The 23,779-nt window shown below is 47.1% G+C and overlaps 1 protein-coding gene across 1 annotated transcript; it reads left to right on the top strand.

Annotated features, from left to right (window-relative positions):
• Positions 1-1,552: 1,552 nt before the first annotated feature.
• On the top strand, positions 1,553-21,691 carry si:ch211-267e7.3 (ADAMTS-like protein 2). The gene is given in 21 exon segments (XM_068748804.1): positions 1,553-1,657; positions 7,180-7,266; positions 7,439-7,542; positions 10,485-10,560; positions 10,684-10,786; positions 11,179-11,324; positions 11,411-11,534; positions 12,155-12,235; positions 12,430-12,605; positions 12,734-13,118; positions 13,425-13,493; positions 14,050-14,310; positions 14,823-14,859; positions 15,989-16,089; positions 18,325-18,451; positions 18,692-18,905; positions 19,435-19,590; positions 19,706-19,876; positions 20,114-20,290; positions 21,300-21,453; positions 21,540-21,691. Coding segments are annotated over 21 exon segments (2,994 nt in total). The 5' UTR covers positions 1,553-1,564.
• Positions 21,692-23,779: the final 2,088 nt, after the last annotated feature.

Below are 23,779 nucleotides of genomic sequence, written 5' to 3'. Positions count from 1 at the left end.
ATTTTCAGTTGTCGTAAAGCGTCGATCTGGCCAGCGCGTTCTGGCGATGGCAATATGGCCGCTTCATAAGAAGCAATGCACTCTGGGAAATTGAGGAGCCATACCAGCGCCCAAAGGTCTGCAGACAAGAGGAACGGAGATTCCTAAAATCTGTGGAAGTGCAAATTATGTTTTTGTGAGACACTTGAGCAGATTGTTCTGAACGTGAAGCTTTGGTTACAGTGACCTCTGCTGGGGAACTTCAGGGCTGCAGTGCAGTTAAAGTACACGCTGTGGGAATTCTTTCACGTGCACGCACTAACTGTGTTAGCGTGTCATGTTCTATTTACAAATAAATATGTGTGCGTTGCATTATTGAGGAGAGGGTGTTGGGAAAATATGGCATTGGTTGGTTGTGCTTGCGTAACTATGGCAATGGGTGATTATGTGGGATGGGGAACAATAAAGTTATTTTATTCAGAAACAGTTTTTTCATAAAGTCGATTCCTTTTTTTCCCCACAACTTCATTATGCCTGGAAAATATGAATAAAAATAGTTTTGCTAGTTTGAACAGATGATACACATTCTGATGGTTCAGCAAATATGGGTCTTCTGATCTTTCTAGTCGTGGACCAATCTTGCACACACACACACACACACACACACACACACACACACACACACCAAACAGTAGAAGGCACCACTTACGTTTCTGAATGAAGTGCATTGAAAGTTTCATGAAAAGAACTGATGGTCTGGAAACAAAGCCGATGCCTGTAAGGGTCTCAAACCCGCGGGCCGCTGTCGGCCTGCAGGATGACCATTTGACCGTGAGATCGATATGAATTTATTTTTTATTCAATGAATGCTATTATCTCAAACCTGCCAAACCTGTTTCAACATTTCACAGAGGCAGGACAATGACATAATGAATAAATGATGTGTGTGTGGCCTGTTACAGAACAGACGCACACAATGTTCATCTCATGAAGACGTTAACGGAGAAGGAGAAGGAGAAGGAGAAGGAGCCGACTGTAACTCTGAAGGTTCTGGATGGATCTTTAGGGAAGGTTCAGGAAATGTTGGGAATGTTACAGATGATTACATTTTGATCCATGATCCAGAGTCAATAGAGCTTCAAAATGCACTCATCAATATCCCGGTTTATTGGAAGATGTTTATGGAATGTTCTACTTTTCATGGTTGGTGTCTAAAGACACCAAGAACAATCTAGAACCTTTTCGGTGCTGATCCAGATCAGCATGTGGACGGTGTAGATCCAGTTAGGAGGGGAACGAGTCCAGAACCTTTTGGATATCTTCCTAACGAGCAGACGGACAGACAGACATACCGATAAATGTAGGGCCATTACTTTAGGGTGAACCGAGTTAATAAAAAGAGCCCACCAAAGAACAACAGGAGCCTCTCTGGGTTGAACTCTGACATCCAGACGCGCATGCGCACGAACGGGAGCCTTCCCAGGGGGCGTGGCTGCGTCAAAGGGGCGTCGACGTGGGGGCGGGGCGAGGCGGGGAACAGAGGTAATGGGAGGGGAGCGCTGTCGGTCCGTGACATGAATGAACCATGTTCGGTAACGGCGGCTCGGCGCTCCCGGTTTGCTGCTTCCTGCTGCTCCACCTCCCGGTTCTCCCGGTGAGCAGCCGCTGGCCCGCCGAGGTAAGTGGCTGGAAGTTACGACGCGGCGCGGCGTCTCTCACGCTCTTCCGCCGTGCATGTCGCCACGGACTCCGGCTACTTTAGTTTATTTTTTTTGGTCGTTATTTATTTTTTGAGTTTTATTAGTTGCTGATTTAGCTCTGATTTAAAGCGGAGCGAGAATACCGGCATTGAACCGGGAGTCCTCGGAGTCGCTCGTGGTTTCTGTGTTCGGGAAGGTCCCGCTGACTGTTCCCGAATGCGGGAACGTCACTTTGGCTTTCGGCGAATCTCCCAGAAAACTTCACGCTTTGTTGCGGGAACGCCGGGCGGGATGCGCGTGCGGGATGCTCGTACACGTGCGGGCTCAAGAGGCTGTTTGCGTTCGACGGTAAACGAGGCGGATGTGAATGATGTCTGGTGGAAGACGCATCAAGTCGTCGTGACGTCAGCGATGCAGCCCGACGCTTTGTGGGGGGGGGACATGTTGGAGACATGTTGCATTGAGATAGACGTGTCCCTGCAGACAAGTAAAGGAGACATGTTACATTCATGTAAACGTGTCCCTGCAGACATGTAAAGGAGACATGTTGCATTCATATAAACGTGTCCCTGCAGACATGAAAAGGAGACATGTTGCATTCATATAAACGTGTCCCTGCAGACATGAAAAGGAGACATGTTGCATTCATATAAACGTGTCCCTGCAGACATGAAAAGGAGGCATGTTGCATTCATATAAACGTGTCCCTGCAGACATGAAAAGGAGACATGTTGCATTCATATAAACGTGTCCCTGCAGACATGTAAAGGAGACATGTTGCATTCATATTAACGTGTCCCTGCAGACATGAAAAGGAGACATGTTGCATTCATATAAACGTGTCCCTGCAGACATGTAAAGGAGACATGTTGCATTTATATAAACGTGTCCCTGCAGACATGAAAAGGAGACATGTTGCATTCATATAAACGTGTCCCTGCAGACATGAAAAGGAGACATGTTGCATTCATATAAACGTGTCCCTGCAGACATGAAAAGGAGACATGTTGCATTCATATAAACGTGTCCCTGCAGACATGTAAAGGAGACATGTTGCATTCATATGAACGTGTCCCTGCAGACATGAAAAGGAGACGTGTTGCATTCATATAAACGTGTCCCTGCAGACATGAAAAGGAGACGTGTTGCATTCATATAAACGTGTCCCTGCAGACATGAAAAGGAGACATGTTGCATTCATATAAACGTGTCCCTGCAGACATGTAAAGTAGACATGTTGCATTCATATGAACGTGTCCCTGCAGACACGTAAAGGAGACATGTTGCATTCATATAAACGTGTCCCTGCAGACATGAAAAGGAGACATGTTGCATTCATATAAACGTGTCCCTGCAGACATGAAAAGGAGACATGTTGCATTCATATAAACGTGTCCCTGCAGACAAGTAAAGGAGACATGTTGCATTCATATAAACGTGTCCCTGCAGACATGTAAAGGAGACATGTTGCATTCATATAAACGTGTCCCTGCAGACAAGTAAAGGAGACATGTTGCATTCATATAAACGTGTCCCTGCAGACATGAAAAGGAGACATGTTGCATTCATATAAACGTGTCCCTGCAGACAAGTAAAGGAGACATGTTGCATTCATATAAACGTGTCCCTGCAGACACGAAAAGGAGACATGTTGCATTCATATAAACGTGTCCCTGCAGACATGAAAAGGAGACATGTTGCATTCAGATAAACGTGTCCCTGCAGACATGAAAAGGAGACATGTTGCATTCATATAAACGTGTCCCTGCAGACATGAAAAGGAGACATGTTGCATTCATATAAACGTGTCCCTGCAGACATGAAAAGGAGACATGTTGCATTCATATAAACGTGTCCCTGCAGACATGAAAAGGAGACATGTTGCATTCATATAAACGTGTCCCTGCAGACATGTAAAGTAGACATGTTGCATTCATATGAACGTGTCCCTGCAGACACGTAAAGGAGACATGTTGCATTCATATGAACGTGTCCCTGCAGACATGAAAAGGAGACATGTTGCATTCATATAAACGTGTCCCTGCAGACATGAAAAGGAGACATGTTGCATTCATATAAACGTGTCCCTGCAGACAAGTAAAGGAGACATGTTGCATTCATATAAACGTGTCCCTGCAGACACGAAAAGGAGACATGTTGCATTCATATAAACGTGTCTCTGCAGACATGTAAAGGAGACATGTTGCATTCATATAAACGTGTCCCTGCAGACATGAAAAGAAGACATGTTGCATTCATATAAACGTGTCCCTGCAGACATGAAAAGGAGACATGTTGCATTCATATAAACGTGTCCCTGCGGACATGAAAAGGAGACATGTTGCATTCATATAAACGTGTCCCTGCAGACACGTAAAGGAGACATGTTGCATTCATATTAACGTGTCCCTGCAGACATGAAAAGGAGACATGTTGCATTCATATAAACGTGTCCCTGCAGACATGTAAAGGAGACATGTTGCATTTATATAAACGTGTCCCTGCAGACATGAAAAGGAGACATGTTGCATTCATATAAACGTGTCCCTGCAGACATGAAAAGGAGACATGTTGCATTCATATAAACGTGTCCCTGCAGACACGTAAAGGAGACATGTTGCGTTCATATAAACGTGTCCCTGCAGACACGTAAAGGAGACATGTTGCATTCATATTAACGTGTCCCTGCAGACACGAAAAGGAGACATGTTGCATTCATATAAACGTGTCCCTGCAGACATGTAAAGGAGACATGTTGCATTTATATAAACGTGTCCCTGCAGACATGAAAAGGAGACATGTTGCATTCATATAAACGTGTCCCTGCAGACATGAAAAGGAGACATGTTGCATTCATATAAACGTGTCCCTGCAGACATGAAAAGGAGACATGTTGCATTCATATAAACGTGTCCCTGCAGACATGTAAAGGAGACATGTTGCATTCATACGAACGTGTCCCTGCAGACATGAAAAGGAGACGTGTTGCATTCATATAAACGTGTCCCTGCAGACATGAAAAGGAGACGTGTTGCATTCATATAAACGTGTCCCTGCAGACATGAAAAGGAGACATGTTGCATTCATATAAACGTGTCCCTGCAGACATGTAAAGTAGACATGTTGCATTCATATGAACGTGTCCCTGCAGACACGTAAAGGAGACATGTTGCATTCATATGAACGTGTCCCTGCAGACATGAAAAGGAGACATGTTGCATTCATATAAACGTGTCCCTGCAGACATGAAAAGGAGACATGTTGCATTCATATAAACGTGTCCCTGCAGACAAGTAAAGGAGACATGTTGCATTCATATAAACGTGTCCCTGCAGACATGTAAAGGAGACATGTTGCATTCATATAAACGTGTCCCTGCAGACAAGTAAAGGAGACATGTTGCATTCATATAAACGTGTCCCTGCAGACATGTAAAGGAGACATGTTGCATTCATATAAACGTGTCCCTGCAGACAAGTAAAGGAGACATGTTGCATTTATATAAACGTGTCCCTGCAGACATGTAAAGGAGACATGTTGCATTCATATAAACGTGTCCCTGCAGACAAGTAAAGGAGACATGTTGCATTCATATAAACGTGTCCCTGCAGACACGAAAAGGAGACATGTTGCATTCATATAAACGTGTCTCTGCAGACACGTAAAGGAGACATGTTGCATTCATATAAACGTGTCCCTGCAGACATGAAAAGAAGACATGTTGCATTCATATAAACGTGTCCCTGCAGACATGAAAAGGAGACATGTTGCATTCATATAAACGTGTCCCTGCGGACATGAAAAGGAGACATGTTGCATTCATATAAACGTGTCCCTGCAGACATGAAAAGGAGACATGTTGCATTCATATAAACGTGTCCCTGCAGACATGAAAAGGAGACATGTTGCATTCAGATAAACGTGTCCCTGCAGACATGAAAAGGAGACATGTTGCATTCATATAAACGTGTCCCTGCAGACATGAAAAGGAGACATGTTGCATTCATATAAACGTGTCCCTGCAGACATGAAAAGGAGACATGTTGCATTCATATAAACGTGTCCCTGCAGACATGAAAAGGAGACATGTTGCATTCATATAAACGTGTCCCTGCAGACACGTAAAGTAGACATGTTGCATTCATATGAACGTGTCCCTGCAGACACGTAAAAGAGACATGTTGCATTCATATGAACGTGTCCCTGCAGACATGAAAAGGAGACATGTTGCATTCATATAAACGTGTCCCTGCAGACATGAAAAGGAGACATGTTGCATTCATATAAACGTGTCCCTGCAGACAAGTAAAGGAGACATGTTGCATTCATATAAACGTGTCCCTGCAGACACGAAAAGGAGACATGTTGCATTCATATAAACGTGTCTCTGCAGACATGTAAAGGAGACATGTTGCATTCATATAAACGTGTCCCTGCAGACATGAAAAGAAGACATGTTGCATTCATATAAACGTGTCCCTGCAGACATGAAAAGGAGACATGTTGCATTCATATAAACGTGTCCCTGCGGACATGAAAAGGAGACATGTTGCATTCATATAAACGTGTCCCTGCAGACATGAAAAGGAGACATGTTGCATTCATATAAACGTGTCCCTGCAGACATGAAAAGGAGACATGTTGCATTCAGATAAACGTGTCCCTGCAGACATGAAAAGGAGACATGTTGCATTCATATAAACGTGTCCCTGCAGACATGAAAAGGAGACATGTTGCATTCATATAAACGTGTCCCTGCAGACATGAAAAGGAGACATGTTGCATTCATATAAACGTGTCCCTGCAGACATGAAAAGGAGACATGTTGCATTCATATAAACGTGTCCCTGCAGACACGTAAAGGAGACATGTTGCGTTCATATAAACGTGTCCCTGCAGACACGTAAAGGAGACATGTTGCGTTCATATGAACGTGTCCCTGCAGACATGAAAAGGAGACACGTTGCATTCATATAAACGTGTCCCTGCAGACACGAAAAGGAGACATGTTGCATTCATATAAACGTGTCCCTGCAGACATGAAAAGGAGACACGTTGCATTCATATAAACGTGTCCCTGCAGACACGAAAAGGAGACATGTTGCATTCATATAAGCGTGTCCCCGCAGAACCTCTGACAATGCACGGAAACGTTTGGCTTTCTCACACACACACACACACACTATGTTACCTGTCAGGTACGCTCTGGGGAGGGCGTGGCTATGGTGCGAGGGTCTCTAAGATCTAGACATGTCAACCATACAAGGTGAAGATCAGCCACACTGAACAGACCAGGGACGATGCTAGCAGGCTAGCGGCCGAACCGCGGGCTCCGTGTTCATGTGACAGACCAGGGACGATGCTAGCAGGCTAGCGGCCGAACCGCGGGCTCCGTGTTCATGTGACAGACCAGGGACGATGCTAGCAGGCTAGCGGCCGAACCGCGGGCTCCGTGTTCATGTGTGTGTCTGTGTCTTTGTGCATGGCCTGTGTTTGCCAGGACAGAAGTGAAGGAAGGGTGGACCAGCCCGACATCCGTCTCTACTCACACAGCGGCGGTCAGAACGTCGATCCGATAAGCAACAAGGTATTGTCGCACGCCACCTGCTCAGTTTATCCGTGTGTTTTGTGAAATGGCTTCCAGTTCAAAGTTGTGCTAAACGACACACGAACGGCACCCGATAGGTGTCCCCTTCTGATTCTGAGCTGCTCAGAGACAAAGAGATCTTCTTCCTGATTAATGGACTTCTTGCTCCCAGAAGGACGTGTTTCAGTGGTGGGGCGAGTGGTCCAGTTGGTCCTCGTGTTCCAGGAGCTGTGGGGGAGGAGTCAGGAGTCAGGAGAGACACTGTCTTATACAGAGGTATCATTTCTGTCCTTATTTTGCATGTTCAGAAGACCCCCGAGCCGCTTCTCTCTAGGAGGCTGATTCACTGTCGGTAATGACGTCACCTGTCGTTCTGTCCCCTGCATGCCGTTCTGTCCCCTGCATGTCGTTCTGTCCCCTGCATGTGGTTCTGTCCCCTGCATGCCGTTCTGTCCCCTGCATGTCGTTCTGTCCCCTGCATGCCGTTCTGTCCCCTGCATGTCGTTCTGTCCCCTGCATGCCGTTCTGTCCCCTGCATGCCGTTCCGTCCCCTGCATGCCGTTCCGTCCCCTGCATGCCTTTCCGTCCCCTGCATGCCGTTCCGTCCCCTGCATGCCGTTCCGTCCCCTGCATGCCTTTCCGTCCCCTGCATGCCGTTCCGTCCCCTGCATGCCGTTCCGTCCCCTGCATGCCGTTCCGTCCCCTGCATGCCTTTCCGTCCCCTGCATGCCGTTCCGTCCCCTGCATGCCTTTCCATCCCCTGCATGCCGTGCCGTCCCCTGCATGCCGTTCCGTGCCCTGCATGCCGTTCTGTCCCCTGCATGCCGTTCTGTCCCCTTTTTATGAATGTATTATTTATCTGTTCTCCCCTCCTTTGTCTGGCCTTGAGCTAAGTTTTGACAAACTTGGGGGGGGGGCATAAACTAACATGGGGAAAGGTCCACCACGTTCTGAAGCTCTGATTGTTTTATGAATCTCACCATCGATTCACTGTCCCAACCCATCTATACTCCATTTTCCCATCACCGTGAAAACGACCCCCCGATATTCCAACCCTTCCTTTTGGGGCAGCAACTCATTCGTCCTTGAGGTGCTCCGAGCAGCACGAACTCGCTCCCTGTTTGAGGGATCTAGTCCGCCCCCTCGGTATTCAGTGCAAGCAGAGCAGAGCGACCTGCTTCTAAGTCATCTGGCATGACGACCCCGACAGACACCCAACGTCACGGCAACCGCTCCAGGCGGGCGCTTCACAAATGGAGGTCGGCCCATTCAGACCCGACGCCCCCAGCCGAAGATCTGCCAGGCGTGAATTAATGGATCGTTTCCCATATGGGCTCAGAATCACTGGAGAATGATCAATAAACCCAGCCGGTCGCTGCATTTCTAACGGGAAACTATGATGCAAATATTTCCAGATTCAAGTTTTGGAGAGAAACAAACATTGAAAGCGATAAAAAGCAAATGGCCCGTCCAGATATTTAAAAGCTCAAAGTTTAGTCTCTGCCCGTGACGGGGGTAAACGGCACACCTGGAAAGGCTCTGCTTATCCAGAAAGGTGCAGCACGTGTTGCTATGGAGACGGTGTTTCTCCCAGGGATGTCCTTGTTTGGGACGAAGCTGCATTCTGCCACCTCTAACGGCTTGGCTTCCCAGACCTGTCCCTCACGTGTAGCTCATTGACGTCTAAAGACATCAGTTCTGTTTTCAGCGGGGGCGGGACTGGGGGACAGGCTTTCTATGTCGTACTTCTACCTGTAGGTGGCAGCAGTGATGTTTATGGATGAGAGCGCAGCATATATTATACGGGAAGAAGACAGGAAGCGACGGAGACAATAGCCACACTTGGGAAGTTGGACAAATTCAGGCGCCTCGCACACCCGGTTAGGAAGAGTAGAGAGGAGAGGATGAACGGATGAACGGTTGAAGGTTCGAATCCCCTGGACCCCAAACAGCCGACGTCGAGCTCACTAAACTCTCTGTAGCTGCGACAGCAAAAAAACAACATGGTTTCATCAGATATAAATAGTTATTTTACCATCAAAGGCGCTTTCTTTCTCGCTCTTTTTTGTTTTTGTTGTTTTATAGAAGCAAACTGCAGTCGATGTCACTAAAGCAGAAAATATGAGCATCAAAGCTGTTTGATGCAGCTTTTCATTAAAAGCTTGTTTTCGCCGTTTGTCGGTCCAAAGCCAGACAAAGTTCTACCGCCGATGACTAAAGAAAGAAAATATGTTGAGACAACCTTCTTATTTTCTGCGCTCCTTTTGGTTGTTGCACTGGGGAGGGGGGGAGGGGGGGCAGACATGGTGAGGTACAACCCAACAATGTGTGTGTTTGTAGTCGTCTCATAACCTTTGACCTCCCCCCGTCAGACTTGCGGAAGTTTCTGTCAACCAAGATTAGCACCACGCTGCGCTGTCGCCCCCCCCCCCCCTACTCTCTCCTCCCCTGCTTTGTTCCTCTCCCTCTTACTTGTTCTCTATCCTCTTTTTTTTCCTCTTCTTCCCTATCCTGTCATTTTCCGTGCGTTCCTGCTTCTCCTCTTTCGCTGTTCCTCTCGTGTCTTACCTTCATTACTTTGTACCAATGAAGTGTGGCCCTCTCGAGCAGTGACCCCCCCCCCTCTGTGTCTCCACTGTCTAAACAGTGTAGGAGGATAAGATGAGAGACAGACAGAGAAAGTCAGAGGAGGTGTTTCTAGGGATGTGTGTGTGTGTGTGTGTGTGTGGTGGGGGGGTGGGGGGTGGGGGGTATGCCGTTAACATGGTAATGGAAGACAGATGCATAAACTCCATGCTGGCTTCCTCTAGGCACTTACACACACACACACACACACACACACACACACACACACACACTAACTATATCCTACAGCCGTTGCTGTTGACAGACCCGTTTAAATGGGTGCCGTTCTTCGTTCAAGCTAACGTGGATCTTCTGCTGCTTCCTTTTGAAGAATTTATATTTTCTAATCTGGCCTCACAACCAAAGTGGAATACGGGAAGAAAGGAAAAGCTACAGCGGCATCATGGGAAACGTTGCAGTATAAAGCTTCACAATTCAACAGGCCAAGGGTATCGTGCCTACGGAGCCATGTCTAGGATTAAAATGAGAATGGAGGGGGGGGGGGGGGGGGGGGTGTTGCTAATAGAATGGCTTCTTGCAGTATTCAAACAGGTGTGTGTATTAACTGCGTCTCCGTCTTGTCTCCGTCTCAGGCTGTCCACCACGCAGAACGTTAACAGTTCGTTTTGTATTGGCGCTCCCAAACGGTACCAGCTGTGTCCAAACCAGGTGCGATGCCGTTTTCACTTTGATGCTGTGGTGACGCAGATCACCAGTAAACAATGTTGGACAGCATCACCTCTTTATTAAAGCACACGGTGTTCTTTTCTGTGTGTGTGTTGTTGTTTTCAGCCCTGTCCCGACCCCAGCGCGAGCTTCAAGCAGCACCAGTGTTCCCAGTTCAACTCGAAATCCTTTGGAAGAATGTACTACCAGTGGATACCTCTTTACCCAGGTATACTTTCAAGTAGTACTTCTGTCCATTGATTTTCCTTTAAAGTCGGAATCTCCCGGAGTCTTGGCGGGACAAATATTCATCCCTTTCGACTTTACTCAGGCCTGAGACACAAATTCAACATTATTAGATGATATTTAGCATCCTTCAAAATGTGTTTTGCATTCTTCTCGAGGAGGGTAATTGATCACGTTGAGCCGTCACTGATGGACGATGCGGTCTCTGATCCTGCTCGCAGTGACGGTCCGGCGGATTAGGAACCCGGAGGTCGTTTACTCGGGATATGACACGCTGGCATTCTCAGCTTCGTATTTCAGTCGCCAGCTTTGAGACCTTTAGGAGGACGTCAGCGACGTGACTAGATTGCCTTTTTTTTTTATGTTCCCCTGCAGCTGATTACATCAGCATTTCCAATAAGCCATGTGACCTGCAGTGTACGACCATCAGCGGCGAGAGACAGCTGCTGGTCCCCGCCCACGACGGAACCTTCTGCCGCGACGCCAAACACCATGGAGTCTGCATAGAGGGAGCGTGTCAGGTGAGTTCACGAACTGATTTTTGCACCGGCCCTTCCACTAGTGGAACTTCTCGTTACATCAACGGTGTGATTTCCCCGCCCTTCAGGCGGTGGGCTGCGACGGGCAGCTGTACAGCAGCACGGCGGTGGACCGGTGTGGCGTCTGTGGAGGCAACGGGACGACGTGCAGGCGTATCTCTGGATCATACAGGAAGGCACTCGCACAGTTAGGTAACACACACACACAAACACACATGTAGACAGATGTGTTCATTCTGGGAGGAGTCGGGTTTCAGTTTGGCTCCACATCTGCAACAGACTCTGTTCCTCAGCGGCACGAGAGCCTCACAACCGGCGCTGCACGTTTCAGCGTCGGTCTGAATGCAATTCCTCTGCATGATTTCCCGAAGCAGGAATTTTCTAGATTTCATTCTGTAGTTTTAGTTTTAAGTTGGGTGAATAAAACCTTTAGGCATTTTAGTCTTAATAAACTAGTAAAGCTCAGCCATTTGTATTTTAAAGAAACTTCAGAAAACTGTTCAGCATCAATTCATAGAGATGTGAGTTCATAGGTTTTATTTTTTTATTTCATTTTATGAAACATAACTTCTTTAATAAAGCAATCAAAAGCATGCATATACAAAATGTTAATGTTTTGTAAAGAAACGGGGAGTATTTTGGTTTTCTTTGTCAAGGCTTTGACCTCTGACCTCTGACCTCAGCGCTGCTGCACGAAGGGTCAGGGAGGGTTAACATTTTTCAAAGCTGAAATGTGAAAGTTGTCCAAAGGGAATCATTCTTATCTTTCATTTGGTTCTGCCAGTGTTTAAAGTAGATGTTTCTGTCATCAGGCTACGTGTTCATCACCAACGTCCCCGCTGGAGCTTCAGACATTCAAATCATAGAGAGACATAAGACGGAGAACATCCTGGGTGAGAACCTGCAGGTTCTTTAAGGTCGCTAAACCTTTAGAACTCTAAAATGTCTTTCTTTATTTAGCTATTTGTTTATTTATGCATGTCACCTCGACATGATCTCGTTTAAGCACAATCCAGACTTGCCTGTTTCGTTGCTGATTGCGGTCCAGTTGTGATTGTCCCCGTCTTACGTGTCCCCTCCTGTCCAGCGCTGTCGGATGAAGCTGGCCATTTCTTCTTCAATGGAAACACCGTGTTTGACAACCCTCAGAACTTCCGCGTGGCAGGAACGGTGTTCAAATATCGGCGGCCGAGCAACGTGTTCTCTGACGGTTTGGAGTACATCATTGCCCAGGGACCGACACTGCAGGGCCTGAATGTTATGGTAGTGCGCACACACACACACACACACACACACACACACACACGCACGCATCATGTTAATGCCATGAGTTCGTAGGTAGCCTGTGATTGGTTATACTTTTATGTATTTATTTCTCTGGGACCGTGAAGTACTACAACCTTAACGGGAAGCTCCCCCACATCACATACGAGTACACCGTTCCCTTCACGTCTGCTGACATCACAGCATCAGGAGGCATCTCCACAGGCTCCTCCCACTCCCACGTGAACCGCACCTACAACAAGGTAAATGAGGACCTTAGAGGAGATAGGCCTGGTTTGACAAATCGCAGCGTGATACCTGTGCATCACTACAACACCCAGCCGGGCTCTGATGACCAATCAGATGTTCAGCTGCAGGAGGAGGAGGAGGAGGACGTTGCATGGGAGGCCAGGACCTCCAGCCCTCCCCCACCAGCCGCCATGTTGGTCTACAGTCGTGTATTCAGCCATAATGACATTGAGGTCCGGGGCCCGCCGGCGCCATCTGGCTACAGTAAGTCTGAGATTGATCTGCCTTCTCTGGTAAAGAAAGAAAAACCCACAAAGGTCAATGAAATTACTTGAAACTGACAAAAGTAATGAATGAAAATGAACCAATGAAAATCAGGCACTGCTTTTGAATAGCAAATTTCTCTTCACACTGCATTTCATTTTGAGTATTTACTGTCATCTGCGTCAGAGAAGTGTTTCTGTCCAGCGTCTGGGTGGGCGAGGCTTGTTTATTAACACGCTATAACTATATGCTATACTACTGTTGTAACCTGTTTGGCTCATTGCCCCCATTTGTCTGTTCAATTAGGAAGTTCCTCCAACTTAATTGATGAACCTTCCACGGCGGATGACAATTCTCTACTCCTCTCTTTCCCTGGTAGGAAAAAGGAACGGAATACCCTGAAGTGCTAAAACGTTGCGTTTCTGTTTGCTCTAGAATGCACAGACATTAAAATTATAATTCTTATGGCTAATAAATAACTAATGTAAGATTGTTGTCATATTTAATCATTCTACAAACTACAATAATACCTCAACATACGAGCGTTCCGATACAAGCCAGCCTGCGAGCACGCTATTGCATTACTATAATATCATTGTGTGTATCTTTATAGCAATTGGAAACATTTTATTAGCGATGATTTGGATTTAAAATACATTTCTATTTTTATATATAAACAGCTCGTATATATATATATATACGACCGAGCTCGTATATATATATACGAGCTTGGTCCAGGAACTAATTATACTCTCATGTCACGGTATTTCTGTACCACGTTTGGCACACCTTTAACGTTTAAAGCTGTTTAAATGTTTGTAGTACGACATACCTTTTTAAACGTAGACGCATTTTTCTTATTTGTTCCATAATCGTCCTTTTCATTGGTCACTTGTATAAACTGATCAGACTCTCTTTATCTCACACACAGGTAGTCTCGGCGTTCATCCTGCAGACCTGCCCGAAGACGACTCCTATCTGCTCCTGGAGGATCTACATTTCAACCGGACGCACGCTGTCCAGCAGACTCTCGCTCACTCGCCTGCGGAGGCGCAGTTGTCTGCCACAGACGTGGACGCAAGCCTACGGTGAGCGATGCATTCAGACACACACGCCGTTGTGCGTGCGAACACAGAAAGCAGCACGCACTCCAACCCACGCACTGCAGGCGTCAGCGGCTCAGGCGTTAAACGTGGCGTTTGTCCAAGAACAATCTAGAACCTTTTGTTGCTGATCCAGATCACCGTGTGGACGGTGTAAATCCAGTTAGGAGGGGAACGAGCTGCTTGGGGGAGGTCTGTGCTCTCTGAGTGCTTTCGTAGTTTAACATATAATTTGGGGATTGGGATCAAATCTACAATTTGAGCTGAAAAAAATGATTTGTTTGCCAAGTTTTCATCATATTTTCTGGATTCATGATATGTATATGGAAATGAGTTAATTTATTTGTTGTATGCTGGTCAAACACTTCTCACAGAAAGTTGGGGATATTTGACTCTTGGGGGGGGGGGGGGATTTCACAATGAATCTAAAATGAACTCGAACCTTTACAGATAACTTAACGTGACCTCTGAACCTTTGAGTCCGACTGCTCAGCGTTTCAGTACTTGCTGTTCTCTAACACCAAGAGATACATTTCCTGGTTCAATCAGAATTGGCATTAAACAGTCCTCCTCGTCATGCTGTTCATGACCGCCCGTCCAGACGAGTGGGACGCCATGCCTCCGCCGACGGTCGACTTGTGAGCAGCACGAGACGTCGCTGTCGGGCTGTAATCGATGCTCAAGGGTCACATGACGAGTTAGTGCGACGTTTTGGGTTGAGGCATACAACCCATGAAGAAATCATCCTCGATGCAATATCACAGTAGCGTGGGCGTTTCCTGTTTTACATGAACTTCACCCGGAAGCCAAATATCTCCAACGTTTCCTGTTTTACATGAACTTCACCCGGAAGCCAAATATCTCCAACGTTTCCTGTTTTACATGAACTTCACCCGGAAGCCAAATATCTCCAACGTTTCCTGTTTTACATGAACTTCACCCGAAAGCCAAATATCCCCAACGTTTCCTGTTTTACATGAACTTCACCCGAAAGCCAAATATCCCCGACGTTTCCTGTTTTACATGAACTTCACCCGAAAGCCAAATATCCTCAACGTTTCCTGTTTTACATGAACTTCACCCGAAAGCCAAATATCCCCGACGTTTCCTGTTTTACATGAACTTCACCCGAAAGCCAAATATCCTCAACGTTTCCTGTTTTACATGAACTTCACCCGAAAGCCAAATATCTCCAACGTTTCCTGTTTTACATGAACTTCACCCGGAAGCCAAATATCTCCAACGTTTCCTGTTTTACATGAACTTCACCCGGAAGCCAAATATCTCCAACGTTTCCTGTTTTACATGAACTTCACCCGAAAGCCAAATATCCCCAACGTTTCCTGTTTTACATGAACTTCACCCGAAAGCCAAATATCCCCAACGTTTCCTGTTTTACATGAACTTCACCCGGAAGCCAAATATCTCCAACGTTTCCTGTTTTACATGAACTTCACCCGAAAGCCAAATATCCCCGACGTTTCCTGTTTTACATGAACTTCACCCGAAAGCCAAATATCCCCAACGTTTCCTGTTTTACATGAACTTCACCCGAAAGCCAAATATCCCCGACGTTTCCTGTTTTACATGAACTTCACCCCAACGTTTTGTGAGCAGCGGTGACATCGTGCTTTGTCAGAGAGTGTCCTCAAATGAATTAAAGCATCCAGTTCAACAGATTAGCTGATACGTTCGTGTTCTTTAGTAACGTTGACTTGGATGTATGAGGCGTATGAACTGGACCTGCCTCTTTCTGTGTCTCTACAGCAATGACTTTAACGTGGGTTTGGACCCGGACATCAGTCTGGCAGACATGTACCGCTGGAAGATTTCTGCTTATGCTCCATGCAGCTCAACTTGTACGACAGGTAAACCTCTGGACATGTCCAAACCATCAAAGTCTGGTCTCTCTGACCTTCACTGTCCCTCTTATTGTCTCATTTCTAATCCTGTCCAACCTGGTCACTCCCAAGGAGAACCTCAGCATCTTCATCTCCTCCACTTCTAGCTCCGCCTCCTGTCCTTTCCTCAGAGACACTGTCTCTAAGCCGTCCATCATGGCTGTCCTCACTCCTCACCACTGTCTCTCAGCCGTCCATCTTGGCTGTCCTCACCACTGTCTCTCAGCCGTCCATCTTGGCTGTCCTCACCACTGTCTCTAAGCCGTCCATCAGGGCAGTCCTCACCACTGTCTCTGAGCCGTCCATCATGGCTGTCCTCACCACTGTCTCTAAGCCGTCCATCATGTCTGTCCTCACCACTGTCTCTAAGCCGTCCATCATGTCTGTCCTCACCACTGTCTCTAAGCCGTCCATCAGGGCAGTCCTCACCACTGTCTCTAAGCCGTCCATCATGTCTGTCCTCACCACTGTCTCTAAGCCGTCCATCAGGGCAGTCCTCACCACTGTCTCTAAGCCGTCCATCAGGGCAGTCCTCACCACTGTCTCTAAGCCGTCCATCATGTCTGTCCTCACCACTGTCTCTAAGCCGTCCATCAGGGCAGTCCTCACCACTGTCTCTAAGCCGTCCATCATGTCTGTCCTCACCACTGTCTCTAAGCCGTCCATCAGGGCAGTCCTCACCACTGTCTCTGAGCCGTCCATCATGGCTGTCCTCACCACTGTCTCTGAGCCGTCCATCAGGGCAGTCCTCACCACTGTCTCTGAGCCGTCCATCATGGCTGTCCTCACCACTGTCTCTAAGCCGTCCATCATGTCTGTCCTCACCACTGTCTCTAAGCCGTCCATCAGGGCAGTCCTCACCACTGTCTCTGAGCCGTCCATCATGGCTGTCCTCACCACTGTCTCTGAGCCGTCCATCATGGCTGTCCTCACCACTGTCTCTAAGCCGTCCATCATGTCTGTCCTCACCACTGTCTCTAAGCCGTCCATCATGGCTGTCCTCACCACTGTCTCTGAGCCGTCCATCATGGCTGTCCTCACCACTGTCTCTAAGCCGTCCATCATGTCTGTCCTCACCACTGTCTCTGAGCCGTCCATCATGGCTGTCCTCACCACTGTCTCTAAGCCGTCCATCATGTCTGTCCTCACCACTGTCTCTGAGCCGTCCATCATGGCTGTCCTCACCACTGTCTCTCAGCCGTCCATCATGTCTGTCCTCACCACTGTCTCGTAGACCTGTCCCTTTCACAGAGCACACCTGACCCGTGACAAACTGTTGTTAGCAGTTATCTCTGACGTGTTAAAGTGATTACTTTAAAGCGTGTTGTGCTTTGCTGCTACCAAAATAAAGAGCATTGAAGCTCCAAACTGAACAAAGGAGACCCTTCGACCCAGCAGGACCAACGCAGGACTCTTCACCGTTCCGTTGGGAAGTTACCAAGGAAACGTCTGAGCAAGCAGCATGTGGCCCTGGTGGTCTTATATCAGGCCACCTGATCTTGACGAGTGTGTCCACGGACGTTTTCTGAATTCTCTATACTCATTCAAAGCTGCACAAATGCTCTTGCACAAGATTTGCACGTTGGCAATGTGCGCCAACATCCGTAACATTATGACTATACCTTTCCCAATATTCTGTAGATCCTCCTTTCGGTTCCAAAACCGCCCCCGACTCCTCGAGGCATGGTCTCAATCAGACCCCTGAAGGTGTGCTGTGGCGTCTGGCCCCAGAGCTTTGAAGTCCTGCATGGATCAGACTGGCTTGTCCAGTAAACCCCAGAGGTGCTCGTTGCCGTGCTCTCGGACCGTTCCTGGACCTGCTTTGTGTCGGGGTGGGATGTCCTGCTGAAAGACGTCGCTGCCGTGAGGCTGTGTCGTGTAGATAGTCTGGTGCCTCGGTAGGTGGAACCGGTCCAATAGTGTAGAACCCAAGGTGTACCGGTACCCCACGCATCACACTGCCTCTGCTGGCTTTCCCTCCCATGGTGCATCCCGGCGCCGTGTGTCCCCCAGGTAAGCGCCACGCGTGCGCCTGGCCAGCCGCGTGATGCAGGCCAACTTGTTCCGCCGCTCCGTTGTCCGGTTCTGATGCTCACGTGGCCTTTGCTGGTGCTTTCAGCGGCGCGGCCTCCAGGGCGAAGGCGTGTTAGACGGGTGGCCCTAATGCTCTGGCTGAACGTGCACCTTTTTCTGTGTTACTAGGTATCACGACGAGCTACGCTCTTTGTGTACGATATGACGGTACTGAAGTGGATGACGGTTACTGTGACACTCTGGCCCGACCCGAACCCACTCATGAGTTCTGCACCGGAAAGGAATGCCCCCCGAGGTACAGCCCTGACCCAGAATTACGATCAGGATGTGTGTAAAGTCACTGAAGTAAGATCACGCTTCTCCAAGCGAGCCCCTGAAGGGTTCAAAGGTTCTCCCCCCTCTGTGTTCCCTATTCTTAGTAACAGTGAGTAAACATGAACTTCAGAAGAACGAGGGGCGTGCCTGAATGAGTTCATTGTGACATCATTATGACTATTGTGACCTCTGACTCTGCCTCGCACCACTTTCTCATCAGATGGGAGACGAGCGGATGGAGCGAGTGCTCTCGAACCTGCGGCGGCGGCTTTCAGTATCGTACTGTGCGATGCTGGAAAATGCTTTCCCCGGGCCTCGACTCCTCTGTCTACGACTCCCTGTGTCTGTCACATGACCTTCACAAACCAGCCAATAGAAAGGTCTGCCTCGGCCAGAGCTGCGGGCCTCAGTGGGAGGCGTCTGAGTGGTCGGAGGTAACGCAGCGAGACGCGGTGCCTAATTGACTTTTCTATGGAAGACATTGGAACGTGATCTTTTCATGTTTGCTCTACTTTGATCTCTGTAAATCTTAACGTTAACAACAACCATCTTGAATGGATTCAATTCATGTTTGTCTATAGCGCCGGATCATAACGGCAAGTTATCTCAAGGTGTAGCAGGTAATGATCCCACGAGCACTTTGGAGACGGAGGCAAGGAAAGACTTCCCTTTAACAGGCAGAAACCTTGAACGGAACCTAAGGCTCACAGTGGGCGGCCTGGATGTTAAAGCAGAGAGAAAAAATACTTTCAAATTAAACAGCATCAAATAACTAAATAAACCGATTTGAAATGGAACGACGTCACCAGCAGCGCTCAAGTAGTCAAATGTCGCTTTGCTTGTGTTTTGGTAAATAAGCATCATCATTGCCCCCCCCGCTTGGTAAAATAAAAATAATTGCGGTGTGTGTGTGTGTGTGTGTGTGTGTGCGTGTGTGTGTGTGTGCGCGTGCATCACTATCAGTGTTCAGCACGCTGTGGCTCTCGGGGCGTCCACACCCGGGAGGTTCGTTGCTCCATGGAGATGAACCTGTGTAACAAGTCCTCTCAGCCAATAGCGAGCCAGGAATGTGAAGGCCCGCCCTGTGACAGGAGGTGGACAGTCTCTGATTGGGGACCTGTGAGTTTCAAATATTTGTCTTTTTAGACTAAATCAGAATTACATTTCAGCTTTGCATTTCATGTAAGACGTGTGTGTGTGTGTGTGTGTGTGTGTGTGTGTGTGTCTGTGCCAGTGCTCAGGTGTGTGTGGCGAGGGACGGATGCTGCGGGCGGTGACGTGTCGATCCGCAGGTGGCGCGGTCATTTCGGAGGAGCAGTGCGACCAATCGCTGCGCCCGCTGGCCGTCTATCCCTGCGGCGACAGAGACTGCACTCCTCACTGGGTTGAGCAGGAATGGCAACAAGTAAAGAGCTAAAGAAACGGTCCTTCGAGTACTTCACTGCTGCAACCAGCATAAAACTGTGTATTTGTACACACAAATATTCCCTGCTGAGCGCTCGGTTTGGCGTGATGACGTGTTAAACTTATTCCACACGCTCAGAGAGAAGCGTGTTTTGGACAACCTGATGCTATCTTTCTGATCGGTGTGATTGATTTCTTGATGTTTGTAGTCAGCGTTGTTTGTTTGTTTGTGTGTCAGTGTAATGCAACGTGCGGCCGAGGTGTGCGGCGGCGTCAGGTGGTGTGTGCCGGGCTGGACGGTGGCGTTTTCAAAGAGTTTCCGGAGAGCAGCTGCAGTCGAGGCAACCAACCGGAGAGCAGCTCGTCCTGCTTCCAGAGGCCCTGCTCCAAATGGTTCAGCACCTCCTGGTCTCAGGTACCGACCTCCAGCACCTCCTGGTCTCAGGTACCGACCTTCAGCACCTCCTGGTCTCAGGTACCGACCTTCAGCACCTCCCGGTCTCAGGTACCGACCTGCCGAGTCCCGACACGTAGGTTTGTGTGAAGCCGCTTCAAAAGCGCCAAACCAAGGCGGTAACATCGTATGAGGAGGAGCTCAAGTCGGTCGAAACCAAACGTCATAGTATTTCCTGTATTTATTGATCGATCAGCCATTAGTGCAAAACTTTAAAAAAACAACAACTAATTATTACTTAAAATTTAAACCTTATCTTATTATTATTCCGCACCTGAATATAAGCCGCACCCAGTACATTTGTAGAGGAAAAAACATTTTATACATACATAAGCTGCAGGTGTTTACCAGTATATTGAATAAATGATCTTTACAAAGGCTTTATCAAAACACGACTTGTAACAAAAACAAAATAAAAATTGGTAAACAGTAAAAAAAATGTTTATTGAATAACGTCACATCAAGTGCCAAAAAAAACTTGCTAAGGGTACGATTCATAGTGAATAAAGCCAAAAAATTTAAGGACACGAGAAAAGCTAAACTTGGAGAGCATCGCCCCTGTCTTACAGTCTGACTGTTTTGGTTGTTTAAGCCGATTTAACCTGAACTGTAAACTAAAAGGTTACGTTATTTCACTTGACCCGTTCTGCAATTTTATTGGTTTAGTGAAAACGGGAAAAATCCATATATAAGCCGCACTGGTATATAAGCCGCAAGGTTCATAGCATGGGAAAAAAACACATTTTGAAACATGTTCCAATATATTTTTCCCAATTAATTCCGGGAAGTGACGGTAATATGGAATACGCTTTTCTATCTCAAAATACGCTAAATGGCTAAAATAATTTCCTTGATTAGCGGAACTGGGTCGGCTTTATCCTTTTTTTTATTAGGTCCAGTTTTATTGAAGCGTCTCTAGATATGATCATGAAGAATAAGCCGTGTGAAATGAAAAATGTCTGCCCCTCAGTGCAGCAAGACCTGTGGGCGTGGCATCCAGGTTCGAGAGGTCAAGTGTTACCAGGGGGAGGAGCTGGTAACCAGGGGCCACAGCTGTGACTCCAACCTCAAGCCAGATACCAGACAGGGCTGCGAAACCCAGAGCTGTCCCACAGAGGCACCAGGTACCCGTCTAACCATAAAGTATTGATCTGCAATGCCCGGATCAATGAATCAGAATCATTTAGTGGCGTTTGCTTTCACTCGGCAGCGGCAGCGGCCTCGGCAGGATCAGGAGCAGCCGATGACGCCTGTCGAGACAAACCGACGGCCAACTGTGCCCTCGTCCTGAAGGTGAAGCTGTGCTCCCATTGGTACTACAGGAAGGCGTGCTGCCAGTCCTGCAAGGCGACACGTCCCTGAAGTTGGAACGGTTTAGACCTCCGGACACAAACCGCTGGTACCAAAGCCCCCCCCCTTACGGTTATAATGGTGCTGCTGCTAGCAGCGTTAGGCTGTACAGTAGGGATGCTAACCTGTAGCCCCTCCTTCACCTTAAACATTCTGTCCTCACACCTGGACTTGCTTCTACCTGTAAATATCTTTTGTACGTAGTATCGTCACGACCAGAGATGATAACCTAGAGAAATTAGTCCAATCACTTCCTCGGAGTCGAGAGTAAAGTAGGTCAATAGTGTAGTAGCAGCACTGTGCGACGCCATGTTGTTGTTTTTTAAAGTACTGAAAGTGTAAAACACCACCTGATCCACCTGTCAGAAGCCCCGCCCATTTATCCTTCCACCTCCTCCCTGGAAATGTGAACACACACTGGCCTTGGTTACACACACACGCTAACCCCCATGCATCGATCCATCCGTCCATCTGGTGCCACGCATCCTGTGTAACCATGACTACTGCTAATCAGAAACACTCATTTCTTCATTCAGTGTGTTTGTAAAGAGCGATGCTGCAGTAATACTTCTTAATAAGAAGTATTCTAATAGAACGAGCAGGTATTCTAAACATTGGGTCATGAGCATGATCTTTGTTATTCTACGTGTCGTTTGCAGGAACTCTTACATTCCTGTTAAGAAAATAAAATCACATTTAGACGACACTTTTATCTGAAACAATTATCAATAAGTTGGCAAACACACAAATTAAGTATTGGTTTGAAACGCGCTGAATTTTAAATAAAAAGATTCTCTGTGGTTTTAAATTGTAGGAAGATAAAAGTGAGAAATACACTATATATAATATACAATGGTGCTAAATGTTTACCAACAACTGCTGAGTGACATCACTGCATGCAGCGTCGCCTTCATTGTGGGGTTTACACAACTCACCAGCAACACATTCAGCATCTCTGTATTCTGAGTCATTCTGGAACTCTCAGGGATCTGGAACCGGCGCTCGTCGCTTTTTGTGGCCCGAGTTGAGATCAGTTGCCCCTTAGCCCAGCCTTCGTGGTAAGATGGATGATTGATCTCCTATCAAATTGTTTTCTCATATCCCCTTGGAAACGCCGGCGCGTGACGATGTGATCGGGGAAACTTTAAAGCTGGATCTGTTGGTCGGTGTCGGTGCTGTCGGTGTAGCGGGCGCTCCTACATGGAGATACGTGATGGTGGCTGCTGCCTGCGAAAAGGGCTGATCTTTGTGACACGCTGTGTGCGCTTGACTGGCGACCTCACTTGGGTGTGCCTGACCCCGCCCACCGAGCTGCTGTTGTTTTTTTACTGACTGTATCTCACATAAAGATTAAAGATCCTTTGTTTTTGACACGTGTCTGGACCTTTAATGTAGGTCATTTTAGCTTGATGCTAACCTGAGCTGGGCTGCACAGGGCACACGTCTGATGCGTCTGGCTGCAGGGATGAGGCGAGCGCTTCCACCTCAGCTGCAGATTTACATCATCCAGGTTCTACGTAAGAGGAGATTCACTCCATGTTGGAAAGTCTTATACCAAATACTTTATTTTAGCCAGACCCTTTATTTTTGACATTATGCTTTATGGATGTTTGTATGGTTTTGGTCCCGCCCCCTTGTGATGTAATAATTGATGATTTAATAATTTGTTATGACTTTGTGTGGTAATTCACACATTTTCTGTAACTTAAAGTCGTCTTAGTAATAATTAAGACTACTACAGCAGTAGTCTTATTTTCCCAAATATCCAGGTATTTAAAAACGTGTTCAAGTAAATACAGTACCTTAATATATATATATATTTGTTTTTATGTTCCCTTTCAATATAAAACAGGACATTTCTCTGAGCATTCATTAGAAGCTTTAGTTGTGCTTTGGTCTGGAAGGTGAAAACAGTGAAATGTATTTAAGATAATAGAAATACTTCAGCCTGTTCAAAATTTAAGGGCTAGAGTTTCCTGTCAAAGACGTTTCTAAACATTCTATCATGAAGATATTCGTTTTATTTAAACCCGGCTACATGTGTAAGGAAACAGAAAAGGCAGCCTGACCAGATGTTGTGATGCAGGGAGGACAGAGGAC

The sequence above is a fragment of the Brachionichthys hirsutus genome, chromosome 15 (genome assembly GCF_040956055.1).
Source record: "Brachionichthys hirsutus isolate HB-005 chromosome 15, CSIRO-AGI_Bhir_v1, whole genome shotgun sequence".
NCBI lineage: Eukaryota > Metazoa > Chordata > Actinopteri > Lophiiformes > Brachionichthyidae > Brachionichthys > Brachionichthys hirsutus.
This window is presented reverse-complemented; position numbering and strand designations above follow the sequence as displayed.